The 27,949-nt window shown below is 44.9% G+C and overlaps 1 protein-coding gene across 3 annotated transcripts in view; it reads right to left on the reverse strand.

The window, feature by feature from the left end:
• Positions 1–26,315, reverse strand: part of PCP2 (Purkinje cell protein 2) — a 59,999-nt gene extending 33,684 nt beyond the window's left edge. For 2 of the 3 annotated variants that reach the window (XM_068274588.1, XM_068274587.1), the window contains exons 1-3: positions 26,157–26,315; positions 5,590–5,716; positions 255–415 (exon numbers count right to left, since the gene is read on the reverse strand). In XM_068274588.1, coding sequence (XP_068130689.1) covers positions 255–415; positions 5,590–5,716; positions 26,157–26,225 — 357 coding nt within the window. In that variant the 5' untranslated portion in view covers positions 26,226–26,315. The remainder of the gene's footprint in view (positions 1–254; positions 416–5,589; positions 5,717–26,156) is intronic. The other variant, XM_068274589.1, reaches the window with a different exon arrangement.
• Between the last annotated feature and the right edge of the window lie 1,634 nt (positions 26,316–27,949).

The following is a 27,949-nucleotide window of genomic DNA, read 5'->3' on the forward strand; positions in this document are numbered from 1 at the left end:
TAAAACGCTGGGACTTTTTCTCCCCATGTTTTATGGAGAAAAAGTGCGTCTTATATGGCGGCAAATACGGTTATTTACTGTTCTATTGAATGTATATAAAACTGCCTACACTTGAGCTCTAAAATAAAAAATAAATCACTTGAATAAGTTATTCTTATTTGGCACCAGTTATTTAATTAGTGTTTATGGTAAAAAGTTATAGATAGAGGAGGTGGCAATGGTCATTCTGTGGGGGATTCTGCAATAGTGCTCACCTTTAGTGCCCCGTTGTCCTTTGATACCCTTCTGGTGGGCATGGTGTCTGGGAATCCCGTACACTGATTGAACTCTGCCCTCTGATCATCAAGCCTCCGGCTTTGTGACTGTGCCAGCATGTCCATCAAGCGGTTCATCTCTGGAGGAGGGGTGACTGGAGCTGTGAGGAAGCAGGTTTTTCTTGTCACTGATATGAAACATTTGTTTCCTGGAGTTAGACATATTTTTATTGTATAGGCAAAAATGTTCTTCAACAAAAGGTTTGACAAGGGATAATGTTTCGGGCAATTCGTCATGCGCAGTCCCGATCCTCCCCATAGCGAAGCCTGGAGCTGATTGGGAGGCTGCACCATCACGGGATCCCTGGGGGGTACGTATCACGGCGCGATCTGGTGGGATCGGGGGAGAGCGGAGGGACCTGGGAGGCATGGTTAGCTAGCGAAGTGCTAGCTTAAGCATTTAACCTCTTGCCGACCGTGTCACGCCGATGGGCGTGGCCGCGGCGGCAGCCCCAGGACCGCCTAACGCAGATTGGCGTAAAGTCCTGGGGCCAGCTAATGCAGGAGATTGCACGCAGGCTGCGCGCACATCTCCTGCTTGGGGGGCGGAGCTCCGCCCCGCCTTCAGTCTGTTAGATGGCGTGATCGCCATCTATTTGCATATACAGCGCTGCGATCGGCAGCAGCGCTGTACTGGGGACATCCGTGTCACACGGCTGTCCCCCCGGGGGACAAGAGAGCGATCGGCTCTCATAGGCAGAAGCCTATGACAGCCGATCGCCGTAATTGGCTGGCTGTGGGGAGGGAGGGAGGGAAGTCAATTAAAGAAACAGGGTTTTTTTTTTAAAAAAAAAACACAAACAATAATATTTTATATATATTATTTAAAAAAAAATAAACATGGGGGAGCGATCAGACCCCACCAACAGAGAGCTCTGTTGGTGGGGAGAAAAGGGGGGAGGGGAAATCACTTGTGTGCTGTGTTGTGCGGCACTGCAGCTTGACCTTAAAGTTGCAGTGGCCAATTTTACTAAAAATGGCCTGGTCACTAGGGGGGTTTAGCACTGCAGTCCTCAAGAGGTTAAATAAAATTTTATTTTAAAAAATCCTCCGGGGGCCATGTGATCCTCTCCGGCGGCTAGCCCGAGCGTAAGTCGGGCTTACCGCCAGGGAGGTTAATCCACTCAAGTGTAGCTTTAGCAGTATCCTTGAGGTAATTTTCCTGCTGGAAGGTGAACCTCCATGCCAGTCTCAAATCACAGGTTTTTCTCAAGAACATCCCTGTATTTAGCAACACCCATCTTTCACTTGACTCAGACCAATTTCCCAGTCCCTGCTGCTTAAAAACATCTCTATAGAATGCTGCTGCCACCACGTTTCACAGTAGTAATGGTGTTCTTGGGATGATAAGATGTGTTAGGTTTGTGCCAGATATAGCATTTTCCTAGGAGGCCCAAAAATTCAATTTCAGTCTCATCTTACGAGAGCATTTTCTTTTAAACATTAGAGGAGTTGCCCATATGCCTTTTGGCAAACTCAAAATGTGCCGTCCTATTTTTAATGCTAAACAATGGCTTTTTTTCTGGCCACTCTTCCATAAAACCCAGCTCTATGGACTATACCGCTTATTATGGTCCTATGGACAGATACTCCAGTCTCTGGTGTGGAACTCTGCAACTCCTACAGGGCTACCTTTGGTGTCTATGATACATGTCTGATCAATGCCTTCCTTGCCCAGTCTGTAAGTTTTGGTGGGCAGCCTTCTCTTGGCAGGTTTGTTGTTTACCATGTTCTTTTAATTTGAAGATGATGGATTTGATGGTGCTCTGGTGGATATTCAAAGCTTTGGATATTTTTTTTATAACCCAACCCTGACTTGTACTTCTCAACAACTTTGTCCCTGACTTGTTTGGAGAGCTCACTGGTCTTCATGGTGCGATGTCTCTTACTTAGTGGTGTTGAAGCTTTTGGGGCTTTTCTAAACAAAAACAAAAAAAAGTGTGTGTATATACTGACTGATCATGTGACACTTAGATTCTATTCCGCTGAGAGCGGGTGAGTGATGCAGTACAGGAGCAGCACATACCTGGCACCCTGGGGATCAGAGCCGGGATGCTGCGGGCCAACAGAGAGGAGATGCTGTCTTGAAGGAAGCAGAGGGAGGTAAGCATTGCGCCTCTGCAATGCACAGTCCTATGTGTCGCTCCTCTCCAGTTTTGCATCCCCATTATTTGGGGGGGGGGGGGTCGTGGAGTTGGTTGATGGGGGCATCCTTACAATGTTTTGCTTCAGGCGGCAAAAAGTCTAGCACCGGCCCTGCTTGTAGCTTTGTAGACGTTAGACTTTAAGAGCTTTAGTAATCTTGACAAAGTGAAGGATTATAAGTGCCAAAGCTCAGCACTCTGCACTGATAACCTAATCGTGTTTCCCTGGACCAGATGTAAAGTGTAGAGTGAGAGGAGGATGTAACAAAATGATCGGTGTAATGTGGGATGGAGATGGGATTCTATGATTGGTGTAAAGTGGGATGTGGGAGATGAGACTCTATGATCAGTGTAGTGTCCAATGGGAGATGGGACTCTATGATCCATGTAGTATGAAATGGGAAACGAACACGGTAAATCCAGCGCTGGAGACTTGGGCGCAGCAGCGCAGGAGACTTCGGCGCAGCCGGCGCCACCATAGGACGTAATAGGAACTACGGCTATCGCAGGCACAGGGAGTAACTTCAGCGCCGTCAGAAGACGGACCTGAAGTTGCTTTTAAAACAATAATTCGGCTTCCAGCAATTGCTGGAAGCCGAATTATTTCATTCCCCCACTATCCATGTCGGCCTGGAGGGGGAATAGTAATTAACACGGCCCGGACTTGTGCGGCAGCAGGATCAGTCATATACTGGCTGTGTCCTGCGCCCAAGTCTCCGGCGCCGTTCTCTCTCGTACGCATGGGAGATGGGATTCTAAAGTTGGTGTAGAGTTGGATGGGAGATGGGACAATATGACTGATATAGCGAAGGATGGAGATGGGACACTATGAGAGAAGTGAGATGGAGATAAGAGACTGAGATTGGTGTAGAGTGGAATGGGAGAGGAGACACTGTGATTGGTGTTGAGTGGGATGGGAGATGGGACACTGTGATTGGTGTAGAGTGGGATGGGAGAGAAGAGAAGGCAATGTAATTGGTGTAGAGTGGGATGGGAGAGGAGACACTGTGATTGGTGTTGAGTGGGATGGGAGATGGGACACTGTGATTGGTGTAGAGTGGGATGGGAGAGGAGACACTGTGATTAGTGTAGAGTGGGATGGGAGATGGGACTTCTATGATCTGTATAGTGTGGGATGGGAAATGGAGCAATATGACCGATATAGCGGGGGATGGAGATGGGACACCATGGGCCTGATGCTATTGTCAGACTCGCCACCATTAAAGGCTGGTGAGTCCAATAATCAGGTGATGATAACGTTTCCTGATCCAATTGCATTTAGCCTAAGGCCGCACCGGAGCCGGACCGGACCTGATCCGTACGGTTCCTATCCGGATCCGGTCCGGATCCGGTCCGTTTGCATCCGGTTTCCGTGCGGTGTGAACACGGTTGCGGTCCGGATCCGGTTTCTTAAGGAGATACCATCCTGTAAATACCTGGGGTCTGGGAGGTCAGCAGAAGGGTCTGGGGTCATTGTTGGAGACAGGTGGACGTGTGGAGACCATCCGTGGATACAGAGACTGCAGTTGAAACCATGGATCCAGGCATTTTTTACTCGTAAACCTGGGAATTCTCTCCTTCCTGTTGTTCGCCTCCTCGTTATCAGACATCAGACATGTTGCTGCCAAAACGAGCTCCAGCATGAAATCGCTGCTGCCCCACTCTTTGAACGATTGGCCCATGTGGTCCCCATCCAAAATGCATAGGAAGTGGGGTAGAACGTCCGGTTTTTGTAGCCAGTGTGTTGTGCGCTCTCCGGCTCTCATTGCTTTGTATTGGCCGGATGGTGCAGTCCGGCTCCGCTCCGGATACGGCTGCCGGAGGAGCCGGACCAAAAAATAGCGCATGTTGGAACGGACGCCGGAGTCCGGATCCGGTCCGGATCCGGTCCGGCTCCGGTCCGGCAGAACGGACGCATGTGAACGGACGCATAGGCTTTCATTGCTATTGCCGTGCGTCCGTTCCGTCTGTTCTGCAAGCGGTCCGGCTCCGGCACGGCGATTCCGGACGGCCACCGCTAATGTGAACCGGGCCTAAGGCAGGGTGTTAAAAAAAACCTCACTTGGGGGATATTATCGCCCAGCAAGTTCCTTAAACCTTATCCTATTACACTTTTCATGCTGCCGGGAAGCATCAAGCGTTAGTTTAGACCTGAAAAAAGCAGGTCTAAACATACTAACGCAGGTCATCGCCGCTGCATCTGGGGGTCTCTTTTGATAAGGAGACCCCCAGAGCTCCCTGTTGGGTCGCCGCAGACAGCCAAAGCCCCCCATGCAGCTGCACCAGTCACCCCAGAGCAATTTACCTCCTGCCGCAGAACATCAGCCACAAGTCCTGTCGGTAATTACAGTGTATGTGTAACTGTAATTACTCCCTGTCTTGCAGAGCCCTAGCAAGGCATCATGGAAGCTCCAGCCGGGGCTCCCTGTTGGTCCACTGTCTGCAACATTTTCATTGGCCCAGACAGTGCACCAATGGGAAACCCCAACAGGAGCTTCAAAGATGCTGTGCCGGGGCTCTGCAGAGACACTGTAATTGGTGAAGAGTGGGATGGGAGATGGGACACTGTGTTTGGTGTAGAGTTGGATGGTAGATGAGACACTGGGATTGGTGTAGAGTGGGATGGGAGAGGAGACACTGTGATTGGTGTAGAGTAGGATGGGAGAGGAGACACTGTGATTGGTGTAGAGTAGGATGGGAGAGGAGACACTGTGATTGGTGTAGAGTAGGATGGGAGAGGAGACACTGTGATCGGTATAGAGTGGGATGGGAGAGGAGACACTGTGATTGGTGTAGAGTGGGATGGGAGAGGAGACACTGTGATTCGTGTAGAGTAGGATGGGAGAGGAGACACTGTGATTTGTGAAGAGTTTGATGGGAGAAGGGACACTGTGATTGGTGTAGAGTAGGATGGGAGAGGAGACACTGTGATTTGTGAAGAGTTTGATGGGAGAAGGGACACTGTGATTGGTGTAGAGTGGGAGGGGAAATGGGATACAGTGATTGGCGTAGAGTGGGATGGTAGAGGAGACAGTTTGATGGGGTAATGGGCAGAAAACAAAGACATTTCACAGAAACAAGCAATACAATTAAAGTGGGTACATTCATATCACAGAGAGAAGTCCACTTACCGCCATCCCTTGTCTCTGTCTCCCCTCTGCTGTGTACAATCTGGATGCTACATCTCTGTTCATCTATCCGTGCTCCCTGGACATGTGTGAGGAGATTGAAGAAGCCTTCCTGCTCTTGACTGATTTCCTGCAATAGAAGTCAGTAACTCACTCAGCTTATTTGCCAAGCATCCACTGATGTATGTCAGGCGATCCTTCTATTATTCATTACAGACAGTTAAGTTCAACACCCAATTACCTTTACTACATCAGCCAATACACTGCAAGAAAATCAAAACTGAAGGTAAGGCGCACGTCTGTGTTCAAATGTGTGTCATAGAAACTTTTACTGATTATCCTTATAATACACTAAACTACTGAAATTAAAAAATAACAATGATGCATGTATACAAGTATATAAACTTCCTAAAACTCTCTCATGTATTGTATATGAATGATACAGTACTGACAGTTCTGAGAGAATAGAGTCAATAGGAATCAGACACCTAAATATCAACCACCTCCTTTTTACCTCAAATTAAAGACAAATGATTATTTGTTAAAAAAAAGACAAACGATTAACAAAAGACAAAATGGGTGCTTATGAAGTTCCTTAGCACTATCCTAATAAATCTTCGTTCAGATGTCAATAGAAAATTATAGACACAAATGGCGTCTTAAACAAATGATCCATGGCAATGCTTGGGCATGACAGTCATGACAAAATACTTCAACAGATAATTGTTCATAGTCAGCAGTGTGTACAGAGCTATGAATGATTATTAAATGATGGTTCTGTGAAGTCTACAGCACTTTGTCTAGATCCTGCATGGTTTAACAATCTGATAGTTTGACAATTTTTTTTTCGTTTGCAGTCTTTGTTGTTGTTTACATTGCATTGCATCGTTTTGCAAGATTTATCTTTTGGTGCGTATGCAGCTTTAAAAGTTATTAAAAGAAGGAGGAGAGAAGGAAATGTAAAAATAACCTCACAAACATGATCTGATAGCTATACTCACTGATAAAAAGTAGCCAGGAAAAGAATGAATAAATTAGCTTGTCCTTCAAGAGAGGTAAGGCACATCCCCCTCTCATCCTCAATTCTACTTACAGTAATTCTTTGGAATTGAAGACATGTAAGGTAAAGCTAAGGCACTGTCCAAACAGAGAGTTGAGCAGGCAGACTCGCAAGCACTATGAATTGTAAAACAGCCAGAGATCTGAACCCTTACTGAGAAGTGCAATTTGACTACTAAGCCAAAAAGAAATGTACAGTTTTCATATGACCTTAACGTAGTAACTGTAAGGTGGTTATCTGGTGGTTCTCCAGTCTTCTTTTCCACAATTTCCATCTTAGTCTTTACCCTATATGGTGTGTCCCTGTTCAGCCTCAGAAGACTTTAGGCATCGTCCCCAGCACTCAGTGCCACCAGAATTCCCAGAAAGCAGGATATGGGCAGGAAGGGTAGTCAAACAGTTCAAGTCAGCAACAGGAATTCTTGGAGGAAAGCACAGTACAAATCTGTTGAGCAAGAGTAGACCAACAGGCCAAGGTAATACACGAGAGGTCAGCGGTATAAGGAATTCACCTGTGTCTATTATTAATTCCGCCGAGACCCAGGCGGAATCCGTCGCTTCCGGGTCTCGGCGCTTGTACCGTGCTGATGACGCTGCCACTGGCTCACAGGCCGCACATTCTGATAGGCAGAGGGCGCTTTACCAGTACGCCCTCCGCAAAGGTAAACAATAGTCAACTGACTCCGGTCAGCTGACAGAGCGGTGTCAGCTGACTTTACAACTGACACCTAGGCAGAGCCTTGCTGGGTGATTGGATGTGGGGAGTGTGGCCGGCCACTGTTTGGATGATGTATTGTATTTAAATCTGCATAGTGCTCCCACTCTTCGCCCGTAATAAGTATAGCTTTGGCTAGTTGCTGGGTGCGCACTCACTTGTTAATGATACGCTGGATATTGACCTTGCCTTGTATTTGACTATTCTTGTCTGTTGTGATGAACCTCTGCTTGATTTCTGGAAAACTTTGTCTGCTGCCTGAACCGACCTTGCCTGTTATTGGGCACTCTTGCCTGCCACCTGGACCGACCTCTGCTAGTTACTGGATACCCCTTGCTTGCCGCCTGGACCGACCTCTGCTAGTTACTGGATACCCCTTGCTTGCCGCCTGGACCGACCTCTGCTAGTTACTGGATACCCCTTGCTTGCCACCTGGACCGACCTCTGCTAGTTACTGGATACCCCTTGCTTGCCGCCTGGTCCGACCTTTGCCTGTAACTGGATACTTCTTGAATGTTATCTGAACTGGACGATAAGTATTATTATTATTATTATTATTATTATTATTATTATTTAGTATTTATATAGCGCCGACATATTACGCAGCGCTGTACAGTGTGTATATATATATATATATATATATATATATATATATATATATATATATATATATATATATATATATATATCTTGTCACTAACTGTCCCTCAAAGGAGCTCACAATCTAATCCCTACCATTGCCATATGTCTATATTATGTAGTGTAAGTACTGTAGTCTAGGGCCAATTTTAGGGGGAGCCAATTAACTTATCCGTATGTTTTTGGAATGTGGGAGGAAACCGGAGTGCCCGGAGGAAACCCACGCAGACACGGAGAGAACATACAAACTCTTTGCAGATAGTGCTCTGGCTGGGATTCGAACCAGGGACCCAGTGCTGCAAGGCGAGAGAGCTAACCACTACGCCACCGTTCTGTATATTTCTATCCTTGTCAGTCATCTGAACAACTTGCATGCAGTCTCATATAAACTCTCTCACATACTACCTGGAGAATCTATTACTTGTTGAATAACTTTGCATGCAGACTAATAGGAACTGTGTCATAACTTGCATTATCTATTACCTGTTGCATAACACGTCATGCAGACTCGCATGAACTATCTCATAACCTGGACCATCCGCTACCTATTGAATAACTTTGCATGAAGACTTGCCTGAACTATCTCATACTGGTTTACTTATTGCCAAAACCTTGCCTGTGGATTGCTTGATCCCTCTCTTGATACTGGAGAATCTGCAATCGCTATCTCTGCCATTACTGACAAACGACGCTGATTGCCTCATCCCTCTGACTCAAGGTAATAACCCTGTGTGATACTGCTGAACTGTTGAACTGTGTTACTAGCCTCATTATGGCTCTAACAGGTTATTCCTCTCTACATCAGTCTGTATGCCTTGCACGTTAAGACCTGGGGGTAACCGTAGTCAGGAGACAAATAACGTGTCCTGTTCATGCTGGGGCTTGTCTATAGGTGAAGAGGTGGGCCAGGCTCAGAGCCGTGGTAATAGATTGGGGCATAGAGACTGAGTGAGGACATAGCCTGCCAAGCCTTACAAGAGGTTCACGGTATACAAGGAGCTAAACAAGAATAGGTCAACATACACAATTAGGGTCAGTCCAGGTGGAAAACAAATGTAAGATCAAAGGTCAGGCAAGGTAGTTACACAAGAGCAGTCCAATAATCGCTCCCAGCAGAGCAGCACTCAAGTAACATAACGCTATTATGGAGCAGAACTTTACTGGGGTGATAAACAATCCAGTGGGGTTACAAGTCTTCAGAGAACAATGGTTGCACAAATAAAGTGGCCAATTGGCCCACCCATCATATTTACAATGATTCCCCTCCGGCTACTAGCAGCACCAGAAGAAAGAATAAGATGGACACAAGGCCGCACCCTCTTGACTATTAATAAGCAGGTTATTAAGTGGATGTTAAAAGCATACACAAGCCAAGAGGTGAACAGAACACCCATTTCATGGTCCAAATGTGTTCCCAAACACCACTACAACTCACTTCCTTTCTCCTCTGGTTGCAGCTGGTGGGCAAATTAAACAGATGTGACATCCAAACGAAGAAGAAGGACAATAGATACCAGACTATGGGTCCAATTCACCGTTACTCCTAAGTTTTCTTATAAAAAATGCCTTTTAAGCCACCAGCAAGCAAGAAAATACTCAGAATAATTTTGACAGCACTTTTTCACCTACAGTTTAGTTGTTCAGCGAGGAGAACGCCAGCGCATACCACTAAGGCTGCATCCGAAATGACCACCAGCTCAGTGTGCAGCACCTAAATAGACTTTCTGCACACCTTGCACTCAATTCAGATGCAAATCATATGCAAATCTGCTACTACTTATTATGCAAACAGGAAACTCAGGAGGAGGGGCTGGGAGCAGCTAACCTGACAGTTACATAGTTACAAAGCTAAGCATGCAAACCATATTGGAAGCTAAAGTTCCTCCTAGTTTAATAAATGTTAGCACTTGTCTTGGATGCAGGGCATGCATTTTTCAGTCTAGCAGAGGCGGTGTATGCCTGTGCGATTAACCATTCAATTGCAGCATGTGTTTGGGGACGCGCAGTTTAGTTGTTCATTTAAGGATTGAATCCTTAACGTTAGGAAGCAATCCTTAACTTAAGGACAGAATCCTTAAAGGGAGCCTAAACTGAGAGGCATATGGATATTTCCTTTTAAACAATACCATTTGCTTGGCAGTCATGCTGATCTCTTTGGCTGCAGTGGCTGAATCACACACCTGAAACAAGCATGCAGCTAATCCAGTCTGACTTCAGTCAGAGCACTTGATCTGCATGCTTGTTCAGGGGCTGTGGCTAAAAGTATTAGAAACACAGGATCAGCAGGAAAGTCAGGCAACTGGTATTATTTTAAAAGGAAAAATCCATATCCTTCTCAGTTTAGGTTCCCTTGAAGGATTCCATGAAGTAAATTGCTTAGTGAATTCTAAATTATTTATATCACCGTGGTTATAAAACTAAAAACTACTCAGAATCGTTATCATCATCATTATTAAAGACAAGAGATACGCTTAGTGAATTGTAGCCATTGTTTTCCTGCTGATCACCTTGCACCACTTGTTATATCTCAGACTGCAGTGAGAATCTGACCTATTATCTCCTGTGCCTCTGCCACCCCAAACTTTCTGCTGCCCAGTACAATACAGAAATATGAAGCTATATTGCAAGTATTGCTCCTGCTCTCTGTCCTCTGCACCATCATCGGGGGATGCACTTTTGCCCACTCTGATAAAAAAAAAAAAAAAAACAGCTTTTCTCTAAGATAACTGGACATTGATCAAGAGGGACTTCATTTTAAATAGATTTCGGTTAAGTTAACTATTTTTACTTACTCTTAGGTCTAATTTATTAAACATGCCTAATAATTTATTTTGGACTTAAATGGTCCTTCTGTGTGCTTTTTTTTAATACTACTTCCTAAATAGGTGCCCAAAACTGAAATGCACATTCAAGCCTGGAACCCACTAGAGTGTTTTTTGAGGGTTTAGGGAGCGTTTTCAATCGCTAGTGCTTTGCTTAAGCAAATCGCAATCACAGAACATGCAGCATTTTGGGAGCGTTTCCATTCAAATGAATTGTATAATAGCAGGGAACTCGCTCCCAAAATCGCTTGCAAAACGCTATAATTGCTAGCGATTGCATTTTGCACTTTTTAGTGGGTTTCGAGCCTTAATGTGTTTACACTAGTGCTTTGTATGAGGGCAAAATTGTGTCTCCCGAACAGCCAAGTCTCTTAACCTCCCTGGCGGTTTATTTATTTTGCCAGGGAGGCTGCGGGAGGGTTTTTTTTAAATTAAAAAAAAAATATTTCATGCAGCCAACTGAAAGTTGGCTGCATGAAAGCCCACTAGAGGGCGCTCCGGAAGCGTACTTTCGATCGCCTCCGGCAATCGAAAGTAACAAGATAGGCCGCAATGAGCGGCCTATCTTGTTTCGCTTTCCTCGTCGCCATGGCGACGAGCGGAGTGACGTCATGGACGTCAGTCGATGTCCTGACGTCAGAGCCGCCCGATCCAGCCCCTAGCGCCGGCCGGAACTGTTTGTTCCGGCTGCGCTGGGCTCGGGCGGCTGGGGGGACCCTCTTTCGCCGCTGCACGCGGCGGATCGCCGCGGAGCGGCGGCGATCAGGCAGCACACGCGGCTGGCAAAGTGCCGGCTGCGTGTGCTGCTTTTTACAGAATTGAAATCGGCCCAGCAGGGCCTGAGCGGCGACCTCCGGCGGCATACCCCGAGCTCAGCTCGGGATTACCGCCAAGGAGGTTAAGGGCTCAGCCACACTAGAAGCGCTTCTCTGAGCGCTTGTGATTGATTAGCGCTTCAAGCGCTTTTTAAAAAAAATCGCTCCCATTCACTTTCATTAAAATTGCGGTAAAAATTGCATAAACATTTTTACACGATTTTTACTGTGATTTTAATGAAAGTGAATCGGAGCGATTTTGCAAAGCGTCTGAAAGCGCTAATCAATCACAAGCGCTCAGAAAAGCGCTTATAGTGTGGCTGAGCCCTAAGTGTGTTTGCCATCTTAAGAGCAGCAGATTAGCATGGCATGCTGTTAGTGAGTCTATACTCTAAGGATGCCCAGGCCTTTACTATGGTGAATGAATCCAACTGCAAGCTCATTTCCTTCATTTTTATTAGAAAACTTTTGGGGTTTGTATTGCTCCCAGTGTGGGTAGATTTTTCCTTGCTTCTTTTTAGTGGAACCTCTATGGGATTTGTCAGCCTGAAGTGAGATTCCACTTTTGTTGGAAAATAAGTAATCCCTTCAGTTCAGTTTAGCTTACCTTGTATAAATTAATTAAATGGTATGCCGCCACACCACACTGAATGTAACAGACACTGCCAGCATTGAGAATATCAGAGCTTCCTCCAAGTCACTCAGTTTGAGCAGGTATGGAAGAGTAGCAGCAATAGTCTCTGTGTCTAGCCTGCAATTCTACACCTGTAGAACTGCTATCAAGCACTTAATCTGTGCCAGATTAGGGATGGATTTGCACTTTTCTTAACTGTAGTGCAGCTCTAGAAATTCATGGTAAACTGCCACTATCAACTAGGATTTAAAAAGGTTCTTATTATCATGCAGAACTGTTCTCCCTGCTGGTTAGAACAGATTAAGAAGAAAAAACTGTCGGTAATGCGTTGATAAATCCCCCCCTCTGTGCTGAAAACTAGTCCAATGCAAAGGTTAGAGTAGAATAAGTGACATATGATCACATGATTGCAACCAGCCATTCAGAGACTTACAAATCAATCACTTGATGAAATTGATTATATCAGCTGTAGGAATAAGACCACTATAGTCTCCTGTGCAAATACTTTAATTGTCCTGGAATCTAGAGAGATGAACAAGCAAGAAGTAGAATATGTCCACACCAATAATGCTACATTAATAAGAGGCCCTTTTATATTCCATGAAAGAAACATTTTTAAAAAATCTTCAGATCAAGCAATAAAAATATATCAACATCACAGCTGTGACAGATGTTTCAGGTATCAACACAACCTTTATCAAGCAAAAGTATGCAAACTGAATGCCCCTTTCGCAGTCAGATAAATACTTCATTGAACAATCAAATATACAAATCTAAAACTGACCAATCACCGGATATGAGGACCTGATGAGAAAAGCACAAAATAACTTGTAATAAGTTAATAACCATCACAGAAACCCAGCCAACTGACAGGATCAGTACAAGGAAGGACAACTGATTGCTGTCCAAACATGCTAAGATACCCAAAACAGATGTTCTAGTTTTGATATGAAGGTTTCTTAATATCAAGAATTCTTGAAATGAAAGATTATTTTCAATCTTTCCCTGATGGAATAATAAAAGGAATTGTACTAAGTGGATATTACTGGTGTGAGCGGTTTCTACAGTCGCCAGACTTTGATTAAATTGATTATGTTACTACGTGAAGTCTCCTCTAGGAGAATTTATGATAAATATAGTATCTTTATTTTTAAACAAGTTACATAGAAATGGTTCCAAAATGGAGCCTTATGGTACTCCAACTTTATGTTAGAATACTGATGATAACTCCCTGAACACGGTCTATAGGTTTGTCTCCAGTTATACTGGATTTTCAAAATAAATAAAAACTTAATGCATTAAGGGTGTATAAAAAACAATGTCAGATATTTACTTGTCTTTCTATTGTTTCCATGGTTCATCTAAATCACTTCTCTTCCCAATTATGATTTTGAATGGGTCTTTTATCAGAATAATATATCATTTTTTTTAAAGATTCCTTATTTTTTCAGTAAAAGTTTGTACCATGAAGTATACAGAAAATGTCTAAGAAGGACAAAACAGTCACAACCATGTTGAAAATAGAGAAATACCACAATAGCCCGATGGCTAATTACCCTCATCTGAAAAATATAAATTATCTTTTCAATACCCAATTAAAAAAAAATCTTATCTTCTGAACAGGAAGTCTCCAAATAGGTTAGTGAACTAAAGACCAAAAAATATATACAAAATACCCAAATCTTGTATAACTGGTATGAATAAAACGGATCTGTTATATTCAATAATTAAGCTGAGACTGGGCAGCCCAGAGCCTGTGATGGATCATACACCTGGGTGCCCCAGGTGTACAAGAACAGACCCAATGAGAATACAGGGGGTGTCTGGACTGGTACTTAAAGGACATAAAAGAATAGCAAACAACATAAAAAAAAAACAGTAAAAGAGAGAAAAGAGTAGAAAAGAAAAAAAAAAATAGGAAAGAAAAGGAGAAAAGAGGGCAGCGTGTACTCGCACTAAAACCAGGTCCAATTCAACATTCCTTAGCAGCGTGAACAGTGAGATCCCACAGAGAAACTGGTATACCATTTTACGTGGAGTTAAGAGCTGCATATTGGGGCGATTCATAACAGAGCCTGGAGTTTGGGATCCCCATTCCCGCAGATTCTTTCCGGGCAGTCTGGAGTAAATACTTCAGTCGGGGTTTATGACCACTCCATATGAATTTAGAAAAAGTCTTGGTCAACTGTTTAAAATAGCCAATGGGTATGAAAATGGGCAGGGTCCAAAATCGGTAGGGCAGTCGGGGCATAATCATCATTTTGATGATACAGGATCTACCGAACCAAGAGAAGGGGGCTTATCCCATCTCTTGTAAGTCTTGTTAAATCTGCTCTAAAGCGGGCAAGAAATTATGAGAAACTAGATTTTTAGGATGCTGAGTGATATGAATTCCCAGGTATTTTGGGGCCCTAACAGACTATTTAAATGTAAAGTTACGCTGAAAAGTTGACTTAAAGAAGAACTTTAACCCAGGATTGAACTTAATTTCAATCAGTAGCTGACACCCCCTTCACCACAAGAAATCTTTACTTTTTCTTGAATAGGAACCTGAACTGAAAATAAAAAGTCAAAATAACCATACACAGGTCATACTTACCTCCTGTGTAGTCTGCTACTCAATCTCTTTCTCCTCTCCTGCATTCCATTTGTCCTCTGTGATCAATGGAATTCTCCATCCTCCATTTTAAAAATGGCCAATACCCCATAACAGCTTCCTGGTCAGCATACTGTTAAACTGTAATATCACCCGCTTGAGCCATAGGGAAACATGGACATTACCTTGCACATTCAGTTGTATCTAACAGCTGCTGATATATAACTGACAGCAAGTGGTATATTTCAGTTCTGACAAAAAATTGTCAGAACTGGAAGGGATCACTGTAAGAAGAAAATGGTGAGCTTCTGAGAGGAACTGACGGTGAGGTTAGTATGGAATATTCATTTGCAGCTATGTCATGTGTTTATTTTAAATAACTTTCCTCACTTCAGGTTCCCTTTAAGGGTGGAATAGGACCGCACCCAATGCGAAACATTAACCACTTCCCGACCGCCCCCAGCCGATGGGCGGCGGCAAAGTCCGGGCCCAAACGACCGCAATACGCCCAACGGCGGAGGCGGCTGCGGGAGTGGCTATGCGGCGATCGCGTCATTCGTGACGCGATCAGCCGCCGGGGACTGGATCCGCCCACCGTTCGCTGTAACCAGCCGGCCGTTCGGAAGCGCCGGCGGGTTACAAGCACCCGGATCGCCGCATGTAATGAGTATAATAGGCTTTGTAATGTATACAAAGCCTATTATACTGGCTGCCTCCTGCCCTGGTGGTCCCAGTGTCCGAGGGACCACCAGGGCAGGCTGCAGCCACCCTAGTCTGCACCCAAACTCACTGATTTCCCCCCCCCCCTGCCCCCTGATCGCCCACAGCACCCCTCAGACCCCCCCCTGCCCACCCCCAGACCACTGTTTGCACCCAGTCACCCCCCTAATCACCAATCAATCACTCCCTGTCACTATCTGTCAACGCTATTTTTCTTTTAGTCCCTAATCTGCCCCCTACTCCCTCCTGAAAACCCCCCCACCCCTCAGATTCTCCCCAGACCCCCCCCCCCATGTACTGTATGCATCTATCCCCCCTGATCACCTGTCAATCACCCGTCAATCACGCGTCAATCACCCCCTGTCACTGCCACCCATCAATCAGCCCCTAACCTGCCCCTTGCGGGCAATCTGATCACCCACCCACACCAATAGATCACCCGCAGATCCGACATCAGATCACCTCCCAAGTGCAGGGTTTACATCTATTCTCTCCTCTAAACACCCACTAATTACCCATCAATCACTCATCAATCACCCCCTATCACCACCTGTCACTGTTACCCATCAGATAAGACCCTAATCTGCCCCTTGCGGGCACCCAATCACCCGCCCACACGCTCAGATTGCCCTCAGACCCCCCCTTATCAATTCGCCAGTGCAATATTTACATCTGTTATTCCCTGTAATAACCCACTGATCACCTGTCAATCACCCATCAATCACCCCCTGTCACTGCCACCCATCAATCACCCCCTGTCACTGCCACCCATCAATCAGCCCCTAACCTGCCCCTTGCGGGCAATCTGATCACCCACCCACACCAATTTAATCGCCCGCAGGTCCGACATCAGATCACCTCCCAAGTGCAGTGTTTACATCTCTTCTCTCCTCTAAACACCCACTAATTACCCATCAATCACCCATCAATCACCACCTGTCACTGTTACCCATCAGATTAGACCCTAATCTGCCCCTTGCGGGCACCCTATCACCCGCCCACACGCTCAGATTGCCCTCAGACCCCCCCCCCCCTTATCAATTCGCCAGTGCAATATTTACATCTGTTATTCCCTGTAATAACCCACTGATCACATGTCAATCACCCATCAATCACCCCCTGTCACTGCCACCCATCAATCACCCCCTGTCACTGTCACCCATCAATCAGCCCCTAACCTGCCCCTTGCGGGCAATCTGATCACCCACCCACACCAATAGATCGCCCGCAGGTCCGACATCAGATCACCTCCCAAGTGCAGTGTTTACATCTCTTCTCTCCTCTAAACACCCACTAATTACCCATCAATCACCCATCAATCACCACCTGTCACTGTTACCCATCAGATTAGACCCTAATCTGCCCCTTGCGGGCACCCTATCACCCGCCCACACGCTCAGATTGCCCTCAGACCCCCCCCCCCCCCCTTATCAATTCGCCAGTGCAATATTTACATCTGTTATTCCCTGTAATAACCCACTGATCACCTGTCAATCACCCATCAATCACCCCCTGTCACTGCCACCCATCAATCACCCCCTGTCACTGCCACCCATCAATCAGCCCCTAACCTGCCCCTTGCGGGCAATTTGATCACCCACCCACACCAATAGATCGCCCGCAGGTCCGACATCAGATCACCTCCCAAGTGCAGTGTTTACATCTCTTCTCTCCTCTAAACACCCACTAATTACCCATCAATCACCCCCTATCACCACCTGTCACTGTTACCCATCAGATTAGACCCTAATCTGCCCCTAGGGCACCCAATCACCCGCCCACAACTTAGAACACCCTCAGACCCCAGCCCTGATCACCTCGCCAGTGCATTGCTTGCATCTATTTCCCCCCTCTAATCACACCTTGAGACACCCATCAATCACCTCCTGTCACCCCCTAGCACACCTACCCATCAGATCAGGCCCTAATTTGCCCCGTGTGGGCTCCTGATCACTCGGCCAAACCCTCAGATCCCCCTCAGACCCCCTTCTGATCACCTCCCCAGTGCATTGATTGCATCTATTTTCCCCTCTAACCACCCCCTGAGACACCCATCAACCACCTCCTGTCACCCCCCTAGCACTCCTATCCATCAGATCAGGCCCAATACATCCTGTCATCTAAGAGGCCACCCTGCTTATGACCGGTTCCACAAAATTTGCCCCCTCATAGACCACCTGTCATCAAAATTTGCAGATGCTTATACCCCTGAACAGTCATTTTGAGAAATTTGGTTTCCAGACTACTCACAGTTTTGGGCCCGTAAAATGCCAGGGCAGTATAGGAACCCCACAAGTGACCCCATTTTAGAAAGAAGACACCCCAAGGTATTCTGTTAGGTGTATGATGAGTTCATAGAAGATTTTATTTTTTGTCAAAAGTTAGCGGAAATTGGATTTTTATTGTTTTTTTCACAAAGTGTCATTTTTCACTAACTTGTGACAAAAAATACAATCTTCTATGAACTTACCATACCCCTAACGGAATACCTTGGGGTGTCTTCTTTCTAAAATGGGGTCACTTGTGGGGTTCCTATACTGCCCTGGCATTTTAGGGGCCCTAAACCGTGAGGAGTAGTCTAGAAAACAAATGCCTCAAAATGACCTGTGAATAGGACGTTGGGCCCCTTAGCGCACCTAGGCTGCAAAAAAGTGTCACACAAGTGGTATCGCCGTACTCAGAAGAAGTAGTATAATGTGTTTTGTGGTGTATTTTCACACATACCCATGCTGGGTGGGAGAAATCTCTCTGTAAATGGACAATTGTGTGTAAAAAAAATCAAATAATTGTCATTTACAGAGATATTTCTCCCACCCAGCATCTGTATGTGTAAAAATACACCCCAAAACACATTATACTACTTCTCCTGAGTACGGCGATACCACATGTGTGGCACTTTTTTGCACCCTAAGTGCGCTAAGGGGCCCAAAGTCCAATGAGTACCTTTAGGATTTCACAGGTCATTTTGCGACATTTGGTTTCAAGACTACTCCTCACGGTTTAGGGCCCCTAAAATGCCAGGGCAGTATAGGAACCCCACAAATGACCCCATTTTAGAAAGAAGACACCCCAAGGTATTCCGTTAGGAGTACGGTGAGTTCATAGAAGATTTTATTTTTTGTCACAAGTTAGCGGAAATTGATATGTATTGGTTTTTTTTTCACAAAGTGTCATTTTCCGCCAACTTGTGACAAAAAAAAAATCTTCTATGAACTCACCATACTCCTAACAGAATACCTTGGGGTGTCTTCTTTCTAAAATGGGGTCACTTGTGGGGTTCCTATACTGCCCTGGCATTTTAGGGGCCCTAAACCGTGAGGAGTAGTCTAGAAAACAAATGCCTCAAAATGACCTGTGAATAGGACGTTGGGCCCCTTAGCGCACCTAGGCTGCAAAAAAGTGTCACACATGTGGTATCGCCGTACTCAGAAGAAGTAGTATAATGTGTTTTGGGGTGTATTTGTACACATACCCATGCTGGGTGGGAGAAATCTCTCTGTAAATGGACAATTGTGTGTAAACAAAAATCAAATAATTGTCATTTACAGAGATATTTCTCCCACCCAGCATCTTCATGTGTAAAAATACACCCCAAAACACATTATACTACTTCTCCTGAGTACGGCGATACCACATGTGTGGCACTTTTTTGCACCCTAAGTGCGCTAAGGGACCCAAAGTCCAATGAGTACCTTTAGGAATTCACAGGTCATTTTGCGAAATTTGGTTTCAAGACTACTCCTCACGGTTTAGGGCCCCTAAAATGCCAGGGCAGTATAGGAACCCCACAAATGACCCCATTTTAGAAAGAAGACACCCCAAGGTATTCCGTTAGGAGTACGGTGAGTTCATAGAAGATTTTATTTTTTGTCACAAGTTAGCGGAAATTGATATGTATTGTTTTTTTTTTCACAAAGTGTCATTTTCCGCCAACTTGTGACAAAAAAAAAATCTTCTATGAACTCACCATACTCCTAACAGAATACCTTGGGGTGTCTTCTTTCTAAAATGGGGTCACTTGTGGGGTTCCTATACTGCCCTGGCATTTTAGGGGCCCTAAACCGTGAGGAGTAGTCTAGAAAACAAATGCCTCAAAATGACCTGTGAATAGGACGTTGGGCCCCTTAGCGCACCTAGGCTGCAAAAAAGTGTCACACATGTGGTATCGCCGTACTCAGAAGTAGTATAATGTGTTTTGGGTTGTATTTGTACACATACCCATGCTGGGTGGGAGAAATCTCTCTGTAAATGGACAATTGTGTGTAAAAAAAACCAAATAATTGTCATTTACAGAGATATTTCTCCCACCCAGCATCTGTATGTGTAAAAATACACCCCAAAACACATTATACTACTTCTCCTGAGTACGGCGATACCACATGTGTGGCACTTTTTTGCACCCTAAGTGCGCTAAGGGGCCCAAAGTCCAATGAGTGCCTTTAGGATTTCACAGGTCATTTTGCGACATTTGGTTTCAAGACTACTCCTCACGGTTTAGGGCCCCTAAAATGCCAGGGCATTATAGGAACCCCACAAATGACCCCATTTTAGAAAGAAGACACCCCAAGGTATTCTGTTAAGAGTACGGTGAGTTCATAGAAGATTTTATTTTTTGTCACAAGTTAGCGGAAAATGACACTTTGTGAAAAAAAACAATTAAAATCAATTTCCGCTAACTTGTGACAAAAAAAAACAAAAAACGAAATTTCTCAAAATGACCTGTGAAATCCTAAAGGTACTCATTGGACTTTGGGCCCCTTAGCGCAGTTAGGGTGCAAAAAAGTGCCACACATGTGGTATCGCCGTACTCAGGAGAAGTAGTATAATGTGTTTTGGGGTGTATTTTTCCACATACCCATGCTGAGTGGGAGAAATATCTCTATAAATAGACAATTGTGTGTAAAAAAAATTAAAAAATTTACGGAGATATTTCTCCCACCCAGCATGGGTATGTGTAAAAATACACCCCAAAACACATTATACTACTTCTCCTGAGTACGACTTTACAGGGGTGCTTACAATTAGGAACCCCCCAAAATGCCAGGACAGTGAACACACCCCACAAATTACCCCATTTTGGAAAGTAGACACTTCAAGGTATTCAGAGAGGAGCATAGTGAGTCCGTGGCAGATTTCATTTTTTTTGTCGCAAGTTAGAAGAAATGGAAACTTTTTTTTTTGTCACAAAGTGTCATTTTCCGCTAACTTGTGACAAAAAATAAAATCTTCTATGAACTCACCATGCCTCTCACTGAATACTTTGGGATGTCTTCTTTCCAAAATGGGGTCATTTGGGGGGTATTTGTACTATCCTGGAATTTTAGCCCCTCATGAAACCTGACAGGTGCGCAGAAAAGTCAGAAATGCTTGAAAATGGGAAAATTCACTTTTGGCACCATAGTTTGTAAACGCTATAACTTTTTCCCAATCCAATAAATATACACTGAATGGTTTTTTTTTATCAAAGACATGTAGCAGAATAACTTTCGTGCTCAAATGTATAGGAAATTTTACTTTATTTGAAAAATGTCAGCACAGAAAGTTAAAAAAGTCATTTTTTTGACAAAATTCATGTCTTTTTTGATGAATATAATAAAAAGTAAAACTCACAGCAGCAATCAAATAGCACCAAAAGAAAGCTGTATTAGTGACAAGAAAAGGAGGTAAAATTCATTTAGGTGGTAGGTTGTATGACTGAGCAATAAACCGTGAAAGCTGCAGTGGTCTGAATGGAGAAAAAGGCTCTGGTCCTTAAGGGGCAAAAAGACTGTGGTCCTCAAGTGGTTAAACTCAATCTGTAATAAAGAAAAAAAACACCCGGTGGATACCTAACTCAGGAGGGGGAACCTCTGGATCCTAATGAGGCTCCCCATCCTTCTCCGTCCCTCGGTTCCAGTGCTTGAAGTCCCCGAACACCAGGGAGGTAAATATTTACCTACTACAATCCAGCGCAGGCGCAGCAGTGGTCCGATCGGGTCTGCTCTACTGCACAGGCAGTCCGGGTAAGGAAAATATTGTAGGCGCAACAGCCAACATCCTTGTCAACTTTAGTTTCAGGGGAGCCAGCGCTGGGATGGAGGGAAAGAGGATGACGGAGGAAGCCTCATTAGGATCTACAGGCTTCCCACTCCGGAGAGAAGTATCTCCCAGATGTATTTTTTTTTTATTACAGTGTCTCTTTAAGAGTATAGATAGTGTTATCCCTGGCCTCTCCTCCGTGTATAAACCTCACGTGGTCAGGGCGGACTAGAAGGGGAGCCAATCTATTGGTGAGAATTTTAGAGTATACTTTCAGGTCTACATTGCGGGAGATAGGTCGATAGCGCTGAAAAAGGGCAGGGTCCTTCCCATTCTTGAGCAACACTGAAATATGGGCCTCTAGCATGTTGGAGGAAAAGGGCCCCTCCTCCCGTGGCGGGTCTGAGATCGTATTAAACACCTTAAGCATGTGTGGGGCTAGTAACTGGTAACAGGATAATATTATAATATACACCTCCTTATCAAGAGGTTATACGTAAGCCAGAGAGAACCCTCTGGGAAACGGATTAGCAAACTTCTCTTCAGACTTTTGGATTATGCCAGTCTTTTGATTCCATCCTAAAATCCATTTCATCCCCAACAAGAGTGAGAATAGAGGACTGAAGACCATCACCTGAGGGAAGAGACGGCTTTCTTCAAAAAAGAAATAACAAAGTATAAATATGGTCAGTGGCGTAACTACAAACCATGGGGCTCCCCAGCGAAACTTTTAAGGGCCCGCCAAATGTTTATGCCCCTTCCCTTGCCCACACCTAGCGATTCTCACAGCCTTGAAACCCATCTCACAAGTGTCGTAAAACAAGTGCGGCCATCATAAATCTTCACACCCATAACAAGTGTGGCCACAAAAACACCTGATCTGAAGCATGACACCTATATTGGAAGGAGTAAAGCAGTAGTTGATACTCCCCTAGTTACACCCCTGAATATCGTGCAATGTGCACATGGGAGCTATTGAACCTGCAGTCGGTTGGGCTGCACCAGTCTGTGCCAAAATCAAACCAAGCTTGTAGAAATGGACAGGCGTACATTTGGTCTTACATTCAATGATTAAAAAAAAGAGGTTGGGAAATCAATTTTGAACATGAGGATTCTCCATAGGCCTACGGCTGGAGGAAGCCCCAGGTAAGTATAAATACTTGCGCTTAACCACTTGAGGACTGCGGTGTTAACCCCCCGTAGTGACGAGGCCATTTTTACTTAATTGGCCCACTGTAGCTTTAAGTCCAAGCTGCAGGGCCGCACAACACAGCACACAAGTGAATCGCCCCTCCTTTCCCCCCACCAACAGACTTTTATGTTGGTGGGGTCTGATCGCCCCCACATTGTTTATTTTTTTTTAATCAATATTTATATAAAATATTTGTAAATAAATTTGACTTTTTTTTTTTGTTTCCCCCCATTCCCCTCCCTCCTTCCCCTCCCCCAGCCAGCCAATCACACGATCAGCTCTCATAGGCTTCAGGCTATGAGAGCCATTCGCTCTCCTGTGGGCCAGTGCGACAGCCGTGTCACACGGCTGTCCCCAGTACAGCGCTGCTGCAGATCGCAGCGCTGTACAAAGTAAGACGATTGCCGCTCGGAGACTGAAGGCGGGGCGGAGCTCCGCCCCCAAGCAGGAGATGCGCATGCTCTCCTGCTAGCCCCATAGGAGCTTTAAAGGACACTTAAAGGACACTTAAAGTGAGAGGGATTAGGAGGCTGCCATATTTTTTTCCTTTTAAACAATACCATTTGCCTAGCTGTCCTGATCTTTCATGCATCAGCAGTGTCTGAATCACACACCTGAAACAAGCATGCAGCTAATCCAGTCAGACTTCAGTCAGAAGCATCTGATCGGCATGTTTGCTCAGAGTCTATGGCTAAAAGTATTAGAGACACAGGATCAGCAGGACAGCCAGGCAATGTGCATTGTTTAAAAGAAAAATATGTCAGCCTCTGTATCCCTCTCTGTTTAGGTGACCTATAAAGGGCATCCAAGGCGGAAAAAAAAAAAATATGAGAAACAATTTTATCCATCATCCTTCTCCTAAAAATGACTTTTTTTTAGTTATTCCACAGTTTTATTTTATATTTAAATCTAATTTTTAAGTTTTTACTGTTTCATGGCCTCTTCTCAGTAACACATTCATTGAAGTATGTCAGAGCTCAAATCTATGAACTATTGCCCTTTTTTTTATCTCTTTTCGGCTCTCAGAAGCCATTTTATGCCAAGAAAGTGTTTTATGGCTGTAATTCCTTATCAGGGAGGGGTACGCTATAGTCTGACCGAATCCTGACCCAGACAGAAACTGTCACTTGCATACCTGATTTTTAACTCTTTCAGGCAGAGAAAGTAAAACAAGGAACATTGTTATTGGTGTGCTAGGCACTGTACATACACATGTCTATCTCATCATGTTACATGTGACTTTAGGTTTCCTTTAACCACCCTGGCGTTCTGATAAGATCGCCAGGGAGGCTGCGGGAGGGTTTTTTTTAAATTAAAAAAAAACTATTTCATGCAGCCAACTGAAAGTTGGCTGCATGAAAGCCCACTAGAGGGCGCTCCGGAGGCGTTCTTCCGATCGCCTCCGGCGCCCAGAATAAACAAGGAAGGCCGCAATGAGCGGCCTTCCTTGTTTTGCTTACACCGTCGCCATAGCGACGAGCGGAGTGACGTCATGGACGTCAGCCGACGTCCTGACGTCAGCCGCCTCCGATCCAGCCCTTAGCGCTGGCCGGAACTATTTGTTCCGGCTGCGCAGGGCTCAGGCGGCTGGGGGGACCCTCTTTCGCCGCTGCTCGCGGCGGATCGCCGCAGAGCGGCGGCGATCGGGCAGCACACGCGGCTGGCAAAGTGCCGGCTGCGTGTGCTGCTCTTTATTTGGTGCAAATCAGCCCAGCAGGGCCTGAGCGGCAGCCTCCGGCGGTGATGGACGAGCTGAGCTCGTCCATACCGCCAGGATGGTTAAGGAGATGATCGATAATACAAATCAGTTACAATCTATTGGGCCCAGTGCCCACGAGCGACTGTGCTATTGAATATGAAAATATGATCATTCACTAAAAATGGTACAGTTAATGAGCACCTTAAAGTGGAATATAACCCGGTATTTTTTCTTTGCGCGAAAAGATTATTTATAGCATATAATGTACTAACACAATGTTTTTTTTTTTTTTAGTAAAACAGCATTTAAAGGGTTACATCACAGGACTAACTTTTTCTCCTGCAGGGGCTGCCACATCCCAACTGGTGATTAGCTTATCATCTGTATACATTCTTTACTTGATACAAGTAAGTAAACATTCTCTGGCTGTGCAGAAACTTATGCTAATGAGTCCTGGAGTGAAACACAGGTCAGAAATCACTGATGGCTGCATTTAAAACAGAATTACAACAGTTATGAATAAAATGCACCAGCAGCTTTCAAAGTAAATAAACTGAACTTTGGGAAGTTATAATTTATAAATGAATTATAATACTTGTGCACAAAAGCAAATATGATAATTGTATGGGTTATAAAAAGTAGGAAAACACATGTTTTGTTGAATATTTTGTCAAAGTTTTTATGCTATTTTTCTCAATCCTGACCTGATCCTCTGCCTTCAATGCTTTCTGAGGGCCAATTCACATGGGTATTAAAACCACGTGTTAAAGTTTTGCTTTTGCACATCTGCCATTCGTGTGTGTAGCCGAATGCCAGCATACAGTATGTGCAGGTGGACAAGCAGGTGTTCTGACAGCCACTTTTCAAAGAGGAGGATGGCAAGAACAGCCTCCATACTTCTCCCGCTATAGGTCCCCTTTAATCTACAATACAAATATTCATGATTTGCAGTGGCGTAGCTACAGAGTCATGGGCCCCAGTGCAAATCTTACACTTGGCTCCTCAGCACTGTGTGCATAAAATAATTGCATAATACAGATCATTATAGCCGGTATTCCTAGAATAGTCACTGTGAGGGAGGTGTAAGCAGAATTGGATGAAGATGAAATGGGGCACTAAGCAAGACAGCAGATTTTGCCCCCCGCTGATGATCACCTGGCTTTTTTAGTTAGATTTGGTGTGAGCCAGTGCCCACCAGGCCCTAGGCAACTGCCTAGAATTGCCTTGTGGATGATCCGGCTCTGGGTGTAAGCGGAGGGAAAGTAATAGTTCGTTACTGATTAGTACTATTCAGGGCATATATAGAGGAGATCAGCACCAATAGAGATAATGCAGCCACTGGAGGCGGTCCTCATGAGGGCCCCTATGATTCGGGGGGCCCTGGTGCGGTTGCAACCTCTGCATCCCTGGGTAACTCTGGCCTTCCCAGAAGATGGGAGGTTTTTATTTTCTGTCATTTTCAGTTCTGCTTTAAAATGCGATTCAAAATATATCCAGATGAACATTAGTTAAAAACAACCCTCATATGACTGGAGACACAGCATTCCTAATACCCTATTATATGCTCTCGCCTACAGATCAGAAATCCCTAGATAGGCTGCAATCAGCCGCCTCTGCGCTCCCACCCTCCTCCCCAAGCCCAGCGCTAATGCTGCTCTCACCACAGGCGCCGATTCCTCCGCTGGCGCTTTCTTGGCCTGGTCCACCTCCGCTCCCTCTACAGGATTCATAGCGCCGTCCCCGGTCTCCGCTCCAGGCGAGCAGGTCGCTGTGTGCCCATCTCAGCCGTGCAGCCCTATAAAACGTCCTGCGGGGTCATCTCACCCTCCCTTCCCCTGTGCAGATCATTAAATCATCTCATAATAAGGGAGGCCCCATCTGCAGGAAGGAGCTGGTTAATCCCCCATTAAGATTATCTGGGATAATTGTTAGTGCAGCAGAGGGTATATGTGTGCTCATGTGCGGGTTTACATATTTCTGTGTTTATGGCAATGCTAAGGCATCACTGCTGTATTCAGGCACAGGATGGGTGTGCGAGTCTTCCTGGGTTATCTATACCATGGCATGCATTGAACTTGCCCCAGCTAGTTCCTTATAGGACATTCTGAGCTAAACAATATATAAATAAACCTGAATAGCTATTTTTAGCTCATTTGAAGCATAAATGACTATGCGGGAAACATTCATATATAGTTATGGAATACTCCTAACAAATATATTTGTATCGAGGGGGACTGGAAATGATGTAACCCACGACAGGCGGTACATAGTAAATACCATTGCTGGTAAAGGGGAGCATGTTGTCATGTGACCCAGTTCCGGGCAGCGGAATTCTAGGAATCTTATGCTATGATGTAAGCGGTCCTAATAGCGGGATTATACATCCAGCTGGAAATGGAGTATACGGTAATTGTTACATTAGCATTTTTTCCACTTTCTTAAAGGACCACCATCCCACAAAATTGTAAAACCTAAAATCGTGTTAACACATACTTTTATGAAGTATATTTATTCTGAAATAAAATGCAGTATAAATTACTTTTCTTCCAAGTTGCTGTCGCTTACAGTAGGCAGTAAAAATCTGAAAGATCTGACAGGTTTTGGACTAGTCCATCTCCTCATGGAGGATTCTCAGTATTGTTTTTAAAAAGCACTCTATGGAAGGGCTCTATACAAAGATCAGAATCAGAATCAGAATCAGAATCTTTTATTTCGCCAAGCACGACTGGGCCGTGCCCGGAATTGGTTTTGGCAAGTACAGGGCAAGTGTGAAGAAAAAGAAAAAGAACAGGACATACAATACAACTACATGCAAGCATCAGCAATACAAAGATACAGTTCCAGCAATTGGTCGCCTTTACATAGCAATACATTTACATAGCAATATGCTTCCATGCGATCAGGTTTAGAGTTCAAGAGTTCAGGTAGTTAACGGCTGAGGGGAAGAAGCTGTTCCTGTGCCTTGTGGTCCTGGTGTAGATGGATCGGAATCTCCGGCCTAAAGGGAGTCTGCTGAAGAAGCGAAAGCCTGGGTGGGACGGATCATTAGCTATTTTTTGAGCTCTGGAGCGCAGTCTTGAGTTGAAGATTTGATCAAGAGGGGGGGGGGGTTTCCCGACGATTCTCTCCGCTGCTCTGATGACCCTCTGCAGTTTGAGTCTGTCGCTGGCGGAGGAGCCAGCATACCAGACCAGGATGGAGGAGCAGAGAATAGATTCAATTGTGGCTGTGTAGAAGCTTGTCAGAAGCTCTCGGGACATACCGAACTTCTTCAGTTGGCGTAGGAAAAATAGTCTCTGCTGGGCTTTTTTCTGGGTTGTGGTGGTGTTGGCTTTCCAAGTCAGGTCCTTAGAAATTATTGTGCCAAGGAGGCGTGTGCAGGGAATGTTTTCAACTACCGTGCCATCAATGCTGATCGGGGGTGAGTGGTAGCGTGTTTCCTAAAGTCTACAAT

Source organism: Hyperolius riggenbachi, chromosome 3 (genome assembly GCF_040937935.1).
Source record: "Hyperolius riggenbachi isolate aHypRig1 chromosome 3, aHypRig1.pri, whole genome shotgun sequence".
NCBI classification, from domain to species: Eukaryota; Metazoa; Chordata; class Amphibia; order Anura; family Hyperoliidae; genus Hyperolius; species Hyperolius riggenbachi.